General features: G+C 31.3%; 1 protein-coding gene and 1 long non-coding RNA gene across 3 annotated transcripts; both read left to right on the top strand.

Annotated features, from left to right (window-relative positions):
- Window positions 1-4,807: 4,807 nt before the first annotated feature.
- LOC122292431 (cytochrome P450 CYP82D47-like) lies at window positions 4,808-6,825 on the top strand. Its single transcript, XM_043100785.1, has 2 exons — window positions 4,808-5,785; window positions 6,031-6,825. The coding sequence occupies exons 1-2, from the start codon at window positions 4,847-4,849 to the stop codon at window positions 6,655-6,657; spliced, it is 1,566 nt and encodes a 521-aa protein (XP_042956719.1). The 5' UTR covers window positions 4,808-4,846; the 3' UTR covers window positions 6,658-6,825.
- Window positions 6,826-19,598: 12,773 nt separating this feature from the next.
- Window positions 19,599-20,920, top strand: LOC122291280. Of its 2 annotated transcripts, XR_006236583.1 has the most exons (3): window positions 19,871-20,149; window positions 20,335-20,442; window positions 20,580-20,920. It is a non-coding gene; the product is annotated as an uncharacterized LOC122291280 (long non-coding RNA). The 2 variants fall into 2 exon arrangements; XR_006236582.1 differs by having other exon boundaries at window positions 19,599-20,149; window positions 20,335-20,920.
- The last annotated feature ends 535 nt before the right edge of the window (window positions 20,921-21,455 follow it).

The raw sequence follows: 21,455 nt of genomic DNA, 5'->3' as shown, positions 1-21,455 counted from the left end.
CTTCATACAAAGTAACAAAGACCTGCAGGAATTATGATAACTATTCCCGGAAAATTAGAAATAGATCAATCAAAATCAACAGGTTAATCTGCAAAGTCTCAATTAGACACAGTACAGGTAATTTTCCTATCAAACAAACAAGAAAATAATGCTGCAATGTAAAGATAGATTCATTTTTCCTTTTTTTTATTGTATTAATGTACTCAGATCGATCATCATCTGTCATTGCATATGATCATCACATCGTGTTGTATGAAATATAAAAGGTCGACATCTGACATGCAAAATGACAAAGCTGGTTGATTCGTCGTGATCTTTCAATCTTACTCCCCCTTTTGTTCTTTTGTGGATGACTTAACTGGAAGCTCTGGTGTGGGGTCTCTCCATCTCCACCCTCCAAAGATTTCTTCTCTCTTTTTTGAGTCCATTTGGGCGCCACACCTCTGGCAACAAGTTAGGTACAGTACCAAAGTATTCTGAGGGCCGACTTCTAGAAGATTATTATTTTGCTCCACCTAATCAGGGACTTTTTCGTCCATGTCGATATATATGAAAATTAATTTTATTAATTAAAACAAAAATAATTTAATTCTCAATCAATGTTCACTACTATGGAGCTGATCATCTTGGTCTTTGAGGAGGCAAATGAGGCATTAAAGTTGTCGTCTACAAACTAGGCTACTCAGGATTATTCATCCAAATAATTAAGGAAAATTGAAAAGGAAATAAGAATTATAATCGGAATCAACATCACGAAAATGGGATTTTTTTTAATATTTTTTTTCTAGAGTTAATTAGGTCTTTTATTTTTTTTATTTTTTTCAAGCCCTTTGATCCCTAAAAGAGCGGCCCCATTATAACGAGGAGACACGTATGAGGTGTTTGGCGTTACTTATCTCATCAATGACAGACCCAAGAGATTAAGAACCATTTTTCTCGTCCCATAATTTATTGGCATAACAATCAATTCCTTCTTAGTTATATAATTTAGATAAGATATTTTATTAAAAATTAAATAAAAATTTATTATATATAAGTATTTAATATTAATTTTATTTTAAAATTTAAAAAAATTAAATTATTTATTATATTTTATATAAAAATTTAAAAAAAATTATAATAATTATAAGCACAACGATTCTTTGACTATGGCTTGGAATAGGTAAACCAGATTCTTGGGGGTAAATATACCAAGCCAAAATGCACCAAGCGCACTTCATGACAAAGCCATCATTAAGAAGTAAGAGGGGAAAAAAGAAGGAAGGGACAAAATAAGAAAAGAGAAAAAGCTGAGGAAAAAAAGCCAAACATGTAAAGAATACGGTGAAGTGGCCTAAAGCTAACATTTTCTCACCGATTACACCTAAGACCTCAATAAAATAGTTATGGGAAACAGAAAAAGGAACCATCTTTTATCCAGCAACGTTGGGGCGCCATTCTTTTATCTTCTCTAGGCTAAATGAGTATCTGATCTCCATTATATATAGAGAAATAAAAAAATAAGAGATTATAAAATACTCTTATTATAATAGAATTGCCTTCCAAACGACATATGGATGCAAGCTTTGTACTAAACCACATAAATCTGTGTCTTGTTCTTTATTTATATTTTTTGTATTTTTAACTATTTACTGCTATGGATATACGTACGTACGGGCACAGTATCGACGTCTCGAATTACCGTGTGGGCTTCCGATTGCATCGTCGAGGCCTGAGCCACCTCCGTGGGCTAAGGATGACACTTTCTCCTATACCCGTCTGTTGCACAATTTTTGTCATTAACACAAATCTTTAATATCTTAATCTTCCACCCATCTATCCCTTCCAGCCTTTAGTTCTAGCTCTTTTTGGGCACGCTTCAAAACATGTTTATTGTTTAATAGTAAGGATATGAGCCATGTCAACTTAAGAGATATAGTGTCAGAACAAGATAAGAATCTACAACATGAAAAAGGGACCAATGGACCATAGTTAGGTAAATAAAAGAACTTAAGCTCCAACTAAACTTTAACATTATTAGAATATGAACCAAAGAAACATCGATTAACTCATGAAGTAGGACATTATTCGATTAACTGAGATCAATTACCAATTACCAATTCTACAAGTGGACTTAAATTACAACAAGGAGAAATGCTTGATGGAATGGTTAGAGAGTAATGATATATACTACACTCATCATACTATGCCAATGTGCCATTTTCTATCAACTACTCGATCAACTCTTATTTTTTAAAATGATAACTTCCTGGATTGATGGATAATACAACATATAATAGTAAGATAAAGTATAGCTTATAAGAGTACTTACTATTTCAATCAGTACTTGAGGTATCCGAGATGCTGGGCTGTTTTCATTTGGCATGACTTTTGGTAATTAGCCGAATAATCTTGTAATCCTTTTCTTTTTTAAATTGGTGTAAATCAATCCTCAAAGTAATATAATACTCTCACTTGTCAGGGTTAACTTTTTTTGATCATGTGATCTTTCTCAAGATAAACAAGTCCTTGATAATTGCAAAACCCCTGTTCTTAATTCTAAATTGACTTTTTTTTTTCCCAGCTATAGTGACTTGGCACCAATATTGTTAAAGATTTGCAGAAAGTAATCTTGTGATGGTTTCTGAAAACAGCAGTATATCAGTATACAGTAAGAAAAAAAAATATCAGCAAAATCAAATGTCTTTTTAGCTAGTTGATCCAGATCATGTGCATCTTACTCCAATATGATCCATAAGGGGAAAACCCAAATCCTGCGTAGTTGCAACTAAGCAAGGTACTTAAACCCTGTCATTTGTAGTGAAGCACTCCTTAACAGCCTCATGATTGCTAATCACAAGTGCAGGTTCATGCCCAACCGGAACATGAAGATGGGATCATGTTTATCAGCCATGGCAGCCAGGTTCTGGCAATTGGGATTTGGGCACGAAGTTGGTGAAGGTTGCCAATAATTGGCAAGGCACCCGACGGTTCTGGGGCTAACATACCCTTATTATGACTGGGACTAACATAACCTTATTATGACTTCCAGTTTTCACTCACCATAGATCATGCACCAACACCAAAAGCCCTGCAACTGCAAGTAGATGAGACATGATTTGCATGGTGTTCGTCCCTCAAATTTGAGAGAGAGGAAACTTTAGGCTGAAGTTTTCCACTCAAAACTTGGTGATTGAATCTCGCTGCTAATTAAACACTGAAAAGTGTTAGAATTTATATTTTCTTTGTTTATGGTATTTTAGGGCGATATAATGTCACCACAAAAGACTGCACAACGTCTGAATTAATCTTTTACGGCCAACATTACTTGCGATGATATGATTTTGCGGCAAAAAGTAGCTTTTAGCGATGATCTATTGTTCGCCGAAAATGAAACACTGGAGCACAAAAAATAGCCTTTTGCGTCTAAAAATATGTCGCCGCAAAAAAATTGATCACAACAAGCCATGTGTTGTAGTGTTACCAAAACATGCCCTAAAGATATATTTTGATTAACCAAAGATGTGCATTCAAGAGATATTTTGGTTATTCAAACATGTGCATTCTTATTTAATAAAAATGGAGTTTATTATTAAAAAAATAATTTTTATATGAATTTTAGATTTATTCATTTTTTTTAAAAAAATATGTACAACTTATATATATTAAAACCGTAAATATTATTTTTTTTAAAAATAATAATAATTAGTCAGAGTCAAGAACATGAGTTCGAGAATTTGTACAGAGCTTGTTTAATTTTCTTGTAAAGGTATACCTAACCAGGGAATTGTAATAGAAAATGACCAAGACCTAGAAAAGGAGAGGGCTATGAGATCAATTGCGCCGGCCGGAGATATTGGACATATATATATATATATATATATATATATATATATATATATATATATATATTATATAGAAAAGGAGAGTATTAATGAAAAATGACAGCCCAACATACCATATAACTATCTTTATCAGTCCCAAGTGCATCTCATTAAGATTAAAAGCTGAAGCAGGTACATGAGAGGCAGGTGAAGGTCAATATATGAGCAGCAGTCTCTTTTAGGCTGTAACTTTTCCAAGAGAAGTAGCCATGATAGTGAAGTAATCTTTAATGTCCCACCATTAATCATTTTAGCTACTTTTCTGGAATCTAAACAAAATATATAAGTTTGATTTTACAACGGCATCCACGTGAGGAATTATCAGAAACCAATAATAGAGGCGGCTATGTCTATTGGGTTGTTTTGAACCAATAAATATTATTTAAAAATATTTTTAAAAAAATAGAATGAGTAGTAGGAGCACATCAAGCGGACAAATTAAGGAACACGGTAACACTATCCTTTATCAAAAATCAATAGACAAAGAGGCGGCGGCTATTTATCAAAAAAGTTTTGTTATGTATAAACAAAATCGCATTTTAATCTACGTATCAATTTTAATTAATCACATTATATTGATATATATATTAATTCGTACAAAAGCAACACAAGTCATTACCATTCATGCTTACTTTATGAGCCATCGCAAAGACAATATATATATATATATGGAAAAAGTATAGTTCCAAGCATAATTGTGCATTAATCTGTGCACCAATGTGATATGATTGGTCAAAAAGTAGATTTTATTAAAAACAGTGTTAATTTAAATTTTAAGTATGAATAAATCAGTGTTCGTACACAGATTAGTACGCGACTATACTTGTATATAGCAAAACTCATATATATGTAGAGCCAAAAGTCAAATATTACCACCCAAACAAAACTAAGGATAAAAGAGTCATTTTGTTCCTAGTTACAATTATAAATACCTATCTAGCTGAACATAAATTTGAAGTGGAAAATTAGTTCATCCTGACACCATGGAAATAATTTCTCATATCCTTGCAATTGCAGGGGTTTTAGTGTTGGTGCTGTTGTACAATCTGTGGAGAGTGAAAACTGGAAGTCATAGTAAGGGTATGTTAGCCCCAGAACCATCGGGTGCCTTGCCAATTATTGGCCACCTTCATCAACTTCGTTCCCAATACACAATCGCCAGAACCTTGGGTACCATGGCTGATAAACATGGTCCCATCTTCAGGTTCCGGTTTGGCATGAAACCTGGAGTCGTGATTAGCAGTCATGAGGCAGTCAAGGTGTGCTTCACCACAAATGACAAGGTTTTCGCTACACGGCCTATGTCTAGCCAGGGAAAATACCTTGGTTACGACTATGCAGGATTTGCGTTTTCCCCTTACGGATCATATTGGAGTAAGATGCGAAAGCTAGCGGTTTCTGAACTCCTCTCCAACCGCCGACTTGAGACACTCAAAGACATGCAAATCTCTGAGGTGGATACTTTGGTTAAAAATCTGTACTCTGTTTGCAAGAGCAACGAGCACAAGCCAGTCAAGGTGGCGATTGGTGAATGGCTTGAGGGCCTAACCGTGAATATAGTTACCAAAGTTATTGCGAGGAAGAGATATTTTGGTTACGCCGATGATGGAAATGATGGAGAGGCAAAACGCATAGGGAAACTTATAAGAGAATTCATGTATTTAGCTGGGACTCCTGTCATGTTTGATCTAATTCCATTTCTCAGATGGATTGATTTGCAGGGCCAAGTGAAATCAATGAAGCATGTTGCAGGGGAATTCGACTCTCTAATAGGAAGTTGGGTTGAAGAACATATTGCGAGGAGGCTCAAGAGTGATGAGCAAAGCCACGAGCCAGACTTCATCGATGTCATGCTTTCAACAATTGAGGAGGAGTCCATGTTTGGTCATACCCGAGAAACCATTATCAAGGCAATTGCATCGGTATGTATAATATTTTGTAAACACCTAAATGCTACGGTAGAATAGAATCATGCCCCAATTCTAGCATAACGAGTACGTATGCGTCATTATCCATCAACGTAATTGATAGAATCGCATACCTCATTTAATCAAATGAGGTTCTTGACCATGAGCTAATTGACGTTTCTTTAGCCCGTTTTCTAATAAATTTGGAGCTTAATAATTTCTTTTATTTGCCTAACTATTGTCCCGTTTTCATGTTGCAGACTCTAATCTTGGGTGGTTCTGATACTATTTCTGTTAACTTGACATGGATCATATCTTTATTATTAAACAATAAACATGCTTTGAAGCGTGTCCAAGAAGAGCTAGATCTCAAAATTGGAAGAGATAGATGGGTGGAAGATTACGATATGAAAGATTTGGTTTACCTACAAGCCATAATCAAAGAGTCCTTGCGCTTATACCCACCAATCCCTTTATCAGCTCCACATGAGGCAATGGAAGATTGTCAAGTTTGTGGCTATTTCATTCCAAAGGGAACTCGTTTGTTTGTGAACATATGGAAGTTGCATCGAGACCCAAGAATTTGGGAGGAACCTGATAATTTTTTGCCCGAGAGGTTTCTTTCAAGCCATGCAAATATGGATGTTTCAAGGCAACATTTTGAATTCACACCATTTGGGTCTGGAAGAAGATCTTGCCCTGGAGACATGTTTGCCTTGCAAGTATCACAATTGGCACTAGCTCGTTTGCTTCAGGGATTTGAGTTAACAACGCCATTGAACAAGCTAGTGGACATGGATGAGGGCTTAGGCAGCACCATGGCCAAAGCAACTCCCTTAGAAGTTGTCTTCAGTCCGCGCCTTTCTTCCAAACTCTATGAATGCTAAAGAGAACTTCAAACTATATATGTTTGGTTTCCTAAAATAATCTGTTTTCAGCCAGTCTGTGCACGTGCAGCTTGTTTGGAAATTCGTATGCAGTCTTTTTGTGGTATTTTGTTGTATGGAAAATGCTTATAAATTAATCCAATCTTCTCTTAAAAATGTTAGAGTGTATTTTTATATATTTCGTATTGATTCGAGTATGAGTTATGTTCTATGATAGTTATTTTTACATATTTATTTTATATTTTATTAATGCAAATGGTCAAAATAATTATTTTATTTTAAAAAATATGATATAACCAATCATATTAATAAAATATATAAAAAATAATTTTAAAAAATAATTTATTGGATTATTACTCACCATATTCATAATATAACCCCAAAATGAAGGAAAAGTCAAAACGCACCAAACAGGAGAAGCATGCAGCAAATTCGTGATGGCACGTAACGTCCTTCAAAGAAAACCGGACGAGTCAAGATCTACTTGGCTGCCAACGTACGTAGGAGGAAAATAAAGAGAAATGATTTGTACAATCGATAAATATAATCGACGTGCAGTTATTTTAAAAAATATAAATTAATATGAGACTTATATGAAAAAAAAAATTATTTTTATAACTTTTTTTTATTCATTCTGTACAACCATAAAAAAAATATTTTTATAATTTTTTTTATTTATTCCGTACAGCTGACTGTATGCCGACTGTATCTAGCAAAACCCAAAAAATAAATGTCTCGTAATGTTTCAAGACCAACCGCGTGCCCTGCCTCTTCCTCTCTTTCCACATAATTTTTGAACCACATAATTGAGGGTGACAGACTGACAGTCACACAGTTGTAGATCTCACCAACCTCACGGCGACAATATGGATAGTATATATATTCCATCCCATAAATGGTAATAAAATAATTCATAAATAGTAATAAAATAATTTATAAATAATAATAAAATATTTTAAATTAAAATATTTTATTTAATTTTAAAGAAGAAGAGAAAAAAATTAAATTAAATATTATAAACATAAAATATTGTTCGGATATAATTTGTTAATAATTTAATATTATTGTTATTTTAAGATTTGAATAAGTTGAATATTTTTTTGTGTTTTATTTAAAATTTTGAAAAATTTGTAATGATTAGATAATAATTATATGAAAAAAAAACTGAAAATTAAAAATTAAAAAATATTTATAATTGAGTGATACTTGAATAAGAAATGATATGAAAATTTTTGAAATAAGATAGATGAGGCAGTGAAGCTTGATTGTTTGGTTAACCAAAACCAAAAATTTCATCTCATCTCATCTCAACTCATGATTACACCTTTTTCAAATCCTCATATAAAATATAATAAATAATCTAACTTTTTCAAATCTCAATACAAAATTAATATTCAAAAATTATATTATAATAATATTTTATTCATTACTATTTAAAATATCTCATCTCATCTCATCTCATCTCATCTGTATAACCAAACAGGGAATTGTAGTGAATAGTGAGGCCAAAAACATAAAGTGAAACAGCAGTACATGAGAAGATCGATACAAATCAGGAAAAGGGTAAAAGCAAATGCACATGCAGAAAGTCTTCCCCCTCCCATCTCAGAAAAGGAGTCTTACTCATGAAAAGGTCATATGTTCAGGTAGAATGTTTCATATTCTTCTCTATGTATTTGCACGATGTACGAAATAGGTTCATTCGTGATGATCAGAATGTTGATATTGGAATGCAAACATCTGAAATAGCTTCCATGTCAGTTTTCTCTCAAACCACTTGGGAGTTTAATTCCCAGCTAATTAGAGAAGAAAGTATTTAAGATGATATGTCTTCAATAATTATATTCAAATTGTCCAATACTTAGAGTAATAACCTACAACCATAGTCCTCAATTTAGTAAATTTTAATTTCTTAAATTTCATTGTTGTCCGGCCAAATTTAATAAAAACGTATTTTATTTTTTGTAGGGAGCACTAAAACATTTTGAAGGACCAAAGCATTTCTAACATTGAAATAAGGCATAAAGTCGAATTTCCAAGGGGTTTAGGAAACGTGTAAGCCTGCACTATATTTACCCTACAGTATTTTGACAATTCATCCCGGAAAACCTTGGCATTTACTTTTATTCTCTTCTATTCTATATAGGGCTAAGCAGAAATCTGAAAATCCGGTTCCGCTCCGACTCCGACGAATCGGAGTTGGAGTTTTTTTTCCTCTGGAAGTCGGAGTCGGAGTCGGAGGTGAAGGTGTTCCGACTCTGAATCTGCTCCGATCTGACTTCGACACACCAACCCTGACTCCGATTAATCCTCCGACTCCGACTTCCCATCCGAGTCCAACTCCGACTTCCATTCCGACTCCGATATTGTGCATATTTTATAAAAATATGTGTTTTCAATATATTAACATCTAATAAATAATAACGTATAAACATTATAATGAATAATATAAGTTAATATAGTTACTATAAGTTAATTTACATTACTAATTTACTATAAGTTACTATATAAGTTACTATATAAGTTACTATAGCTTATTTTATATTTTACATCACTAGTTTACTATAAGTCAATACATTATATATAATATATAGTTATATAATATATAATTATAGATTATATATATACTATATATATTAAGGGCTTATATAATATATAGTTACTATACTATTTATTTTTTATGCATTAATCATATATATTTATATATTTTATATAACTATACCTTATATAGTTAATTTACATTACTAGTTTACTATAAGTCAATATATAATATATAGTTATATTATATATAATTATAGATTATATATATACTATATATATTAAGGGCTTATATAATATATAGTTACTATACTATGTATTTTTTATGCATTAATCATATATATTTATATGTTTTATATAACTATACCTTATATAGTTAATTTACATTATTAATTTACTATAAGTTACTATATAATAATATAGTTACTATATAAGTTACTATACCTTATATAGTTAATTTACATTACTAATTTACTATAAGTTGCTATATAAGTTACTATAGCTTATTTTATATTTTACATTACTAGTTTACTATAAGTTAATATATAATATATAGTTATATAATATATAATTATAGATTATATATATACTATATATATTAAGGGCTTATATAATATATAGTTACTATACTATTTATTTTTTATACAATAATCATATATATTTACATATTTTATATAACTATACCTTATATAGTTAATTAATAATTTACATTACTAATTTACTATAAGCTACTATATAAGTTGCTATACCTTATTTTAATATCAAATATCTTATTTTATTTTATATATTATAATATATTATATATAGTATAGTTTATATATATATAATATACTATATAACTATATATATACTGTATACTATTAGAGTCATTAGACTATATATATTTATACTTATATAATATAATATATATAGTTATACTTATATAATATATAGTTATATTATATATAATAGTATAGTTAATATATATAATAGTATATATAATAGTAAAACAAAATTAATATTTGATTTAGGGTTTACAAAAACAAAAAAAAAAGGGGGGCTGAAAATACCAAAACAGAGCCCAAACGGCGTCGTTGGACTCTGTTTTGGGCAAAAGACCAGAGTTAATAATTAATTGTAGTAAAACGACACCGTTTTGGAGGTAAACGACACCGTTTACTTCAGTCAAGACACAAGATATTTCCCCCCCTCCCCCCTGCGACACTGATTGTGTTTGTCTGTTTTAGGGTTTACTTCTCACTCAGTGCATCTCTAGTCTCTACGATTTCGGCAGTGCGGCACTCAGCCCCCACGAAACGGCGCAACCCTAGCTTCCGACAGCTTTCCGGTATCTCCTCTCTCTCTCTCTCTCTCTCTCTCTCTCTAACGGAAATCATGGATATTGATTTCTCCAATATTGATTTGATTTTACTTTTATCTCCTCGTTCGAATCATTCTCCGGTATTGATTTGATTTTACTTTTATCTGTTATGGGTTTGGTTGTTGATTTGTTTATTGGTTGTTGATTATCGTGAGGCCGGCAGCTAATATGCACTAGATTTGTTGTGTTTTTTTTTTTCTTTTTCCCTTTTTTTTGTTGAATTTGCAAACTAGCAGTTTAAGATTTATCAAATTGTTTGATAAATTTGAGTGATACAGCTAAAGCCTAAATAAATTGAGTGATCAAAAATGGACATTATGTCCGTTCCAGCATGATACCCAAGTCATCAAACTATGTGGTCTATAGTAGTTTTGTTTTTATTTCTCGGGTAAAATTGAGATAATGTATTCAAACGTTGTTGATTGCTTGATGATGTTGATGTAATATTCAATCAAATAATGTTTAAGCTTGGGTCCAGTTTCAGATTTTATTGGATGTTCACATGAGTATGTTACGGGTTTTCCAATATAGACAACCTCAAATAACTATTACTAAACTTTAATAATGTCTAATTTTCACTACAGGATAGATAAAGGTATTTATGGATCATAATTTGTTTTATTATAAGCAGTATTAGATATTATATATATATATATATATATGGTCCCAAGGAATCCCTGCATGCTTTCAAAGTTCAACCTCTTCCAATTCACCTAATTTCCATTAAACAAGTCACCTAATTTCCCCCCAATTCATCCTAAAATATCTAGAAGTACCTTTTTTTTACATTACTCGTATTTTCTCATTACTACTATATATATATATATATATCATATAAGTTACTTGAGTAATGTTTACATTAGTTCATGAATTTATTTTGTTTATGTTTATCTTATTTGTTGTGTTCTACAGTTCTAGTTATTAAATCATGGATATAGAAGGCACAAATACTTCTACATCCACATGTGTATCTTGTCTTGGCATCCCGGCCTCAAAACAACCGATTGATATTCCCAGTCCAATAGTTGATGAGTCTAGCGGACCAATAGGCTCTTCGGTAGGTACTCCTAGTGCATTCCATTCTACCCCTCACCTTCCACCTGGTAGTAGAAATCTAAAAAATAGGTCTGAGATATGGTGTCACTTCACGAGAGTGCCCGATTGTGATCACGAAGAGCCTATAGCTACTTGTAATTATTGTCATAGGCAATGAAAATGTCATCCCAAAAGGTAAGGCACTTCGGTCATGAAAATACACATCCAACTTTGCCCCAAAAACCGTAAGAGTAAGTTGGACAAGAGTCAAACATTCTTAATCCCGGAAGCAAGAAGTGAAAGAGGGGAATGAGAGAAGACCTTAGGGATGACCAAATATAATGAGAAAAAAATCCGAGCTGCCCTTACTAGGATGGTGATAGTGGATGAGCTACCATTTAGATGTGTTGAGGGAGAAGGGTTTCGGAAATTTGTTAAAGCCATTGATCTAAGGTTTTCTATTCCTTCTCGATTTACCGTAATGCGTGACTGTATGAGAGTATTCTTGAGAGAATAATAGTTTGAAGAAAATGTTTTTGACCACCAAACAAAGAGTATGCCTGACCACGGACTTCTATCCAAAATATTAATTACATGTGTGTGCTCGCAAAACTAGTTGAAGTCTACTCCTATATGCTTGAGTCAAAATTATTCAGAAGTCATTGATGATGCAGAGAGCTATAAGCTAGACTCAGGTAATGTATTTAGAGATTTTTTTAAGTTGTTATATGAGTTGATTTTAACATTTTATAATACTAATTTCCTATACTTTAACATCTTAATGCAGAATTAGCCAATTCTATGGTCAGCATACTTCGTGAAGAGGATTGAAAATCTTGTTTCTGGTATTTTATTTCAATTTTGCTTTCTTTATTTTTATAAATTTATATGGTATCTTATTTCCTTATTAATTTTGTTCTTTTTTTTTTTCAGGCACAAGTTGAAAAATGACATTTTTTGGATCTTTGGTTATGTATTTTTAATTTTAGGTTGTAATTTTGGACCTTTGGTTATGTATTTTTAATTTTGGTTATGTATTTTTAATTTTAGGTTTTAATTTTGGTTATGTATTTTTAATTTTAGGTTGTAATTTTGGTTATGTAATTTTAATGTGTGTATTTAGTTTTAATTTAGTTTTAAATTTTGGTTGCACATTTGAATTTAGTTTTATTTTTTATAGTGATAGATTTTGAATTTAGTTTTATTTTCTAATATGATAATTTTGGTTAGATAAATTAGAAATCTCAAATTATATTTTTAAAAGAAATTGATATAGAAGCCCAAATCCGATTAGAGTTGCAAATTGTAAAATTGAAATGTTAATTGGGTCAAGGAAAAAAGTTTAAAAAAAAGTTCAATAAAAAAGCCCAACAAAAAACCCAATTCCGACTCCACTCCGACAAGTAGAAGTCGGAGTCGAAGCGGAGTGAGGTGCAAACGGAGTTGGAGTCGGAGGTTGGATTCGGCCTCTGACAAAGTCGAAGTCGGAGGAGGCCAAATCTGACTCCGGTTGCATCGGTGTCAGCCCTAATTTTATATTTAGATTCAAGTGCTGCATGCTAGAGACCCTAACCAAGTTTTTGATGATCTTTATGCAATAGCTTGTGGGCCTAACCCATAGGTAGCATTATATGCTGGTTGTATAATGAATGGTATAAGGTTTCATGTAAATCATTGTGAAATAAACCGTATGACTCAAAATAATGGTGTACTAGTTACAAGTGAAAACCAATCAACTATGGTAAATTTCTATAATGTTTTAAATGAGATATTGCAGTTGCGGTACATGAGATGGTGGCGTGTCTGGTTGTTTAGTTGTGATTAATTTGATGTTGGTGATAGCATTCGAGGTATACATATCGATGAGTATGTTACAACTGTCAATATGTCCCGAACTTGGTATAAGGATGAGCCATTTGTATTGGCATGCCAAACGTTACAAGTTTTTTACCTCACAGACACAAACTTGGGTGGATCTTGGCACGATGTTGGTGATAACATTCGAGGTATACATATCGGTGAGTAGGGGTGAGAATCGGCCGGTCCGGACCGGCCAAACCGACTGGACCGGACCAGACCGGACCCAATTTTTAAGAGGACCGAAGTCATTTGGTCCGGTCCAACCCCTGGACCGGGACCGGACCGGACCAAATGAAAAAAAATAAAAAATAAATAAATATAATTTATATAAATAATTTTATAAATATACTAATATTTATAATTATATACTAATACTAATAGTCTAATATGGTATTAAAAAAAATAATACTAATAGTCTAATATTATAATATACTATAATTATACTTATACTAATATAGACTATATAGTTATATTAAATACTATAAGTAATACTAATACTAATATATAGCTAAATCACTATAAGTATAACTGTATAACTATATATATTTCGTATGAATGTATTATTATATTTTTTAATGTATAACTATAATATATAGTACTACTATATATATTAATATATTAATATATTATAAGAGTTATAGTATAAATTATAATATACTAAATCACTATAACAATATAACTAATACTATTATATAGTTATACTTTTCACTATAATTAGTATTAATATATAGTTATATAGTCGTACTAATACTATTAGTCTATTATATAGTCTAAGACTCTTAAGTCTAATATAGCATATATGGTTATAACTAATATTAATATTATTAATACTAATAATGTAGAAAATAGTTATACTAACTGATTGATTCAACATACTTAATATTACTAATACTAGTATAAGTCTATAACTATATATATTACTAATAGTTATAGACTATTAGTATAGTCTATAAATTCTTATAGACTATACTAATCGTAACTTATAATACTAATACTATAAGTAATACTATACTAATTTATACCATAACTCTTATAATATGTTAATATATTAATATATACTAGTACTATATATTATAGTTAATAGTTATACATTAAATAGTATAATAATACATTGATACTAAATATATATAGTTATAGACTTATAATGGATTCGTAATATATAGACTTTACTAATAGTTAGTTAAATTCATAATAACTAAATCATTATAAGTCTATAACTATATATATTTAGTATCAATGTATTATTATACTATTTAATGTATAACTATTAACTATAATATATAGTACTAGTATATATTAATATATTAACATATTCTAAGAGTTATGGTATAAATTATAATATATCATATATGTATAAATTTATAATGTATTAGTATAGTTAATTTAATATGTAATATGTTAGTATTAAATCACTATAACTATAGAGTATTAGTAATATAGTATTTAATATAACTACATAGAGTATTAGTAGTAAGAGTATTACTATTATTTAATATAGTATGACATAGAGTATTAATAAATGTGTGGTGTTTGAAGAGATATAGTAATACTAGTATATTACATATAGTATTGCTATTATTACATATAGTTATTAGTTATATTATTAGTACTGGTATATTATTAGTTATAGCAAATAAGTTAATAACTATTACTAATTTACTATATACTAATAGACTAATAGTATTAGCATATTATTAATATATATTAATATATATAATAGTATACTATATATATATATTAAATATATCACAATATAATTACATAAGTATTAAACAAAATGTCATAGGATTTAAAAAAAAAAAAAAAAGTCAACCGTAGACCGAATGAACCGACCGGACTGGACTGGACCGAATGAGACCGGACCGTCTCGATGCTTAGGGAGTTTGGTCCGGTCCAGGGTGAGAAAATCCTGGATCGAATAGGTCCAGTCCGATCCGTAAAACCTCCCTGAACCGGACCGAACTTACCCCTATCGATGAGTATGTTACAACTGTCAATATGTCCCGAACTTAGTATAAGGATGAGCCATTTGTATTGGCATGCCAAACGTTACAAGTTTTTTACATCACAGACACAAACTTGGATGGATCTTGGCACGTTGTGTAAAAAATCACATATAAGAATGTCTATGATGTTCCCCAATTGGATTTACAAGATGATGAAAATGTTTCGTGCGAGGGCGATGCATATCAAGAGGATTTAAAAGTCTAAATAAGACGCACCATTTGTGCACCAAAAATGATCGGCAAATTAAAACGCCACGTGTTGGTTGATGGACTAAGAGAACCCAAGCCTTCTACCCCGTCCTCGTAGCTTTCCTTTCTCCTTCTTGCATCCACACCTTCGACCATTCCCCTTTCTCTTACATTCTCAATCAACGTAAATCTTTTTATTGCATACATAATTAGAGCAACCAAGCAAGGATAATAAATTAGAAATCAGAAAAAGCCAGAATCTGGGAAAGAAAAAGGCAAACCCAATTTGCTTCTGAAGGGCTTTGAGTGCAATCAAAAACAACGATCAGGGTTTGAAGCTCAACTGATTCACTTGATTTTTCTACGTGGCACTTTTGCACATTTACACAGACCAAGTTCAATTTCCAAGAAAAGAGAGAGGGAGGAAGGAAAGAAAAGAAGAACATAAACATAAATAAATAAATTTACCTGAAAATAGGGGACAATCAGGAAGAAGAGAATAGCCAAGACAACGAAAACAAAGCAAGGAGAACACATTTTGACAGTTTGACAACCTCAGTGTTGGGTGAAATCTGGGTATCCCCTATGCATACAAAGTGAGATGCGTATACCTTAATGGTGCCTTCGAGTCCATAAGTCCATTATTTCAAAATCCATTGAGTAATTAATGGCATTGGTTTGTTTCAATGCATCTTTCATAACTCCATCATTGTAAGGGTAGTACTAAGAGGGAAACCCAAGGACGGACGAGATGCGAAGACGGGAGGGGAGATGAAAATGGCTTCTGTTCTTCTTTTTCATGCACTGCAACGGACAACATGGAGACAATGAGTGTTTCTTCTTTTCTCTTGTTTTTTTAAAACAAAAAAACAAAAAAAAAAACATCCTGATTCTGCCACGTCAATTTGGTGCACGGATTGGTTTGCATAATGCTTGTATGTACCAGAATTGATCTTTTAAAATTGAAAAAGTCTAGTTACAAGCACACTTGTGCACTAATATGTGCATCAATTTATTGTGATTGATCAAAAAATAGATTTTATTGAAAACAATGCTAATTTAAATTTTAAGTATAAAAAAATCAATATTAATACGTAGATTAGTACGCGACTTTGATTGTATGTAATTTTAAAGAAAACAAGGTTCCATTTTCCTTTTGATTATATTTGTGTTTTTTTTCCTTCCGTAATTATTGTGATCACATGAGTAGATTTCCATAATTTAATACATTTTTTTGCCGTTGGTACATTCCCCAACTTTAAAAAATACTTTAATTAAGAGACAGCTTCTTGTCTGACACTTTCTAATACATGCAAATAGTAAATACAAAGGACTATAAAACATCAATGATATTTTTTAACAAATTTACATAAATTTGACTCTTAATCTCGTTTTTCAGTAGCTTATTTTTTTCATAAAGGGTCATATCCATAATTACTATCCATAGGAATTTTTTAATGAAGTAATATTATGTGAAGTAGTTGCCTCTTTTCCCCATTGGTATTGGTTTCATACTAAGGCCAATCAAATCACTTTTTTCAAACTATGACCGTCTATCAATAATAATAAAAAGAATAAATAAAATATTGATAAATTAAATGAAAAATCTAGTTACAAGCATAATTATTTATTAATATATATTAATTTATTGTGATTGATCAAAAAATAGATTTTATTAAAAACAGTACTAATTAAAATTTTAAGTTTGAAAGAATCAGTATTGATACGTAGATTAATATGCGATTTTACTTATATGTAGCAAAATTCTAAACTAAAATAATGAAAACAAAAGTCATTGTCTCTGTTTAATCAATAAAGATCGAGAGAACTAACCTAGCTGCCTAGCCTAGCTCTTAGGATTAAACATAATTAGTATCAAAACACCATAATTCATCTATTAAACGTAATTTACTTTTCATCCCCACCCCTTTATAAAAAAATATATATTGTATTTAAAATAAATATAATAATTATTTTATTCTCCACTTGTGGATGACCATGCATGTCACATGTGCATGGATGTGTCCAAAGAAAATGATCATGGTGTTAGTGCTGGAGATAATCTACAACCTATACACGAGCCTTTTCTACTGTTATTTGACAATTCACGGAGAGGGAAAAAAAAAAAAAAAATTAAAGCAATAGATAGTGTTTAGTGTTTAGATTAATATATGTATATCTTAGGATGCAGGTGCTACTTTTCTTTTTGCTTTGGAAAAAAATGGTTGGATAGTCGGCAACTGATGAAAATTATTGATTTGTATTTTTCTCTCTAAGGAAATGATTATAAGCACTATTTTCTTTTTTTATAAAGAATTATTGGCATTAATTCTTTTGCGTAATAGTAAGTCTTTTTCATATAATAATTAAAGTTGTTTTTAGGCAATGGGACCAAATACAGATTACGCTTAGCTTAGGAGAAAAAGTTGGAGCCCTTCAATTTTTTTATTTTATTTTTTTTAAATTCCCTTTTTTTTTGGAATTTTTTTTTATGAAAAATCATATATACTATATTACTATCATATTTTCATCCTATTAAATATGATGTGGCATATTTATCTCTATCGAATGATCTTTTATTACATATTTCTTTATCATCTAATGGTGATAAATAAGTCACATCTTATTTAATAAGATAAAAATAAAATAAGAATGTGGTGTATATCAATTCGTTTTTTTGTTTTTTTTCAATTTGTAATGCCTTTTTATGGTGAGTGGAAGTACATTGGTACAGCCAGCACGCAATCAATGCGCTTTCAAATCATAGTAATGTTAATTTGATGGTGGAGTTTGGATCAAGCTAGCTTCATATGACATTTTATAAGAAAGTGATGGATACAAATTGACAAATTTATTGACAACTTTACCCTAATAATGTCGAATATAATGCCCATAAATCACATGGAGTGTTGGTAATAATCAAGCTATCTGGAATAACGAGTTTTGCTATATACAAACAAATTCGTGTACTAATCTGCGTATTAATGTTACTGCCTTTATATTCGAAATTTAAATTGATACTATTTTTATTAAAATCTGACTTTCTAACCTATTATATTGAATGGGTACAAATATTAGTTCGCAAAATCACTTATAACCAATTTTTTTCAAAACGAATTAAGCCTTATTAATTACAAATATTGTACATATAATTGGAATTATGGACTCACACACTTGGGCTGGGCCTCAACGTCCACAGCTGCAAAATGCAACCCATTTAATCAACATGTGGTGGGCTTTACCTTATTAAAAGAAAAGCACATAAATTTAGCTTCTATTTAGGTTTTTCCTCTTTCATGGTTTTTTTTCCTTACTAAGTGATAAACCTACGTATATTCACTATAGGTTGATTATCTTTAAAGAAATCACATATTCAAAAAATAGGTGAATCAGATCAAATAATTTTAATAAAAAAAAATATATATCTATTTGTGAAAATTCTATAAATTAGAGAAGTGGATTGTTAATAAAATAGAAACATAGAAAATATGCAAAATTGAATTTATATATAGTCCTTCAATGGTTGATTATGTTCAAAGAAATTAATTTTTAAAAAAGATAGACGAATCAAATCAAATAATTTTAATAAAAGATAATATATCTACTCGTGAAAATTTTGTAAATTACAGAAGTAGATTGTTAATAAGATAAAATTATAGAAAACATTCAATTGGGCAAACGTGCCTAGGCACGTAACATCTTCTTCTAGTATTTATACAAATGACTAAAGGGTGGTAATTAAATTGTGAGGGAAATGTACTCATCCATTTCAGTTCATTAATTTAATGACGTTCTTCTCGATCGGATGGATCATGTCATAGTCTTTCAACTTTTTTAATTGAATATGTTGTGCTTGGTTTATATATGGGGATGCCTCCTCTCCTTGGTTATACCCATGTACATGTCGTTTATACTGGACATTGAAAAATGCATGGTTAATGTTTTTGTGGGTTATCAACATCCATTTGATAAAATTTGCATTATAAGTTAGAATACCACAAAGGGACAAAGAGGGTTTGTGATTGTCCAATACTTGTGTTTGCTGGTATAATATAGTCAGTTGGTTATTCCTCTAATAAAATAGTCTGAAAATTTGCTCATATAGGATGGGTGGACTGTAGGGATGATGAATAAGCCCTTTCTGATCAGATTTTATTTTCATGCTACATAATTTGGATACTAGCAGAAAGGCGCATATATATATATATATATATAGACTAGTTAGTGACATCAGGTAGGCCTGTGCATAAAATGCACTAGGTCGATCTGTCCGCAAGAACTGGCTTGAGCCCCCCCAACAAAAGTTGGGTTATTCGAATCCACGTCACTAGCAGGTTGAACCAAGTTAATATCGGTCGAAACCAATACCGTCTAGTGTGTTTTGAACCAAGGCAGACTTCTTTCCTTCGTTTCACAAACCCTAGCCATCAGTGCACCACTCCATTGGGCATCGCTGTTCGTCGTCACTATTGGGAATCGCCATTCGTCTTCACCAATCAAGCCAGTGAGTCTCTCTATTTAACGTATTTTTCCCAAAACTGAAAACTGAAAATATGATTTTCTACTTGGTTTTGTTTCGTGTGATTTATCTTTGTGATTTTGTACTGGGTTTTGCTTAGAGGATGAACGATGCTTGTATTTCTCTTCAAGATGAGGGTTTGGTTGAAGTGGGTTTTGATTTTGTGCTAGGTTTTGGTTGGAGTTATTGAAGTGGGCGATGGTGCTTTGTTGGGTTCTGCAATTGGCTTTGGTTTTGAAGTTCTTTAATGGTGGATAGTAGGAAGGATAAGTGCTTGGGTACGTTAGTTTCTTAGTTCAGATCTGCATTTTTTTTTCTAATTGATACGAACGATTTTTTTTCTTTTTAAAATCTGAATATATTTTTTTGAGATCTTTTTTTTTTCTTATTTTCACCCATGTTGGTGACCATTTAGGTCCCCTTTTTGTCAATAATAAGGATTTGACGAAATACCATTGTCCTGGCTTCGTGAGAGGAACAAGACTTTGCTTTCTGTGGCATGCATGTGAATCTGTGACCTTATCAAGCAAGTGTGCAGATTTGCTGGCTTCACGTGTTTCTTTTCTAGTGCGTTTGTGCATGCATGAGTGCTTGCATTTCTAGAACTTGTATTCGGTTGTTCTGTGCTCTGCTGTTAAGTGGTACCTGTGGTACCCTTTTGTTGTAAATCACGATCGCTCTGCAGTTGTTCTCTATTACTTGCTGTATGCCGAGTGCCCTCATTCTGTTTGTGAAAAGGTGGCATAGAATCTTTTATTTCAATAAATCCCACCTAATTTTTACTTTCCAATACAAGCAAAACTGACAAGACAACGAATCGAGATGAGGCATTAAGCATAGTTCTTTAGTATCCTTTTAAGTAGATCCTAATTCCAGTCATAGTCAAAGAACAACAAACGTGGTTTGTCAGAATTCTATAGTAATCCTAATTTGTGTGTCTCTTCTGGAGACAGCTTTCTTTGAAGATTTTATATACCAAAGATTCTCCTTAGTGAAGTTTGTTGCCTGATACAGCTTGACTTGTGCAGAACGTGATTTCTGTTGCTGAGAACTAATGGGACACCACCAATTATTGCGAACTTGAATTAGAGATATATACATCTGTTAATAATTAATTTCTGTCTTAATAATAGTAATGGTAATAAAACAAGAGGCTACTATAGCTGTTTAAATACAAAAATTGTCTCTCTCTGATGTGAATCCTCCATTTAGATATGTCAACCATCTCCAGGAGATAACATTATATTTATTTATTTATTTGCTTATTATTATTATTATTATTATTATAAGG

Source organism: Carya illinoinensis, chromosome 13 (genome assembly GCF_018687715.1).
Source record: "Carya illinoinensis cultivar Pawnee chromosome 13, C.illinoinensisPawnee_v1, whole genome shotgun sequence".
Lineage (NCBI taxonomy): Eukaryota > Viridiplantae > Streptophyta > Magnoliopsida > Fagales > Juglandaceae > Carya > Carya illinoinensis.
This window is presented reverse-complemented; position numbering and strand designations above follow the sequence as displayed.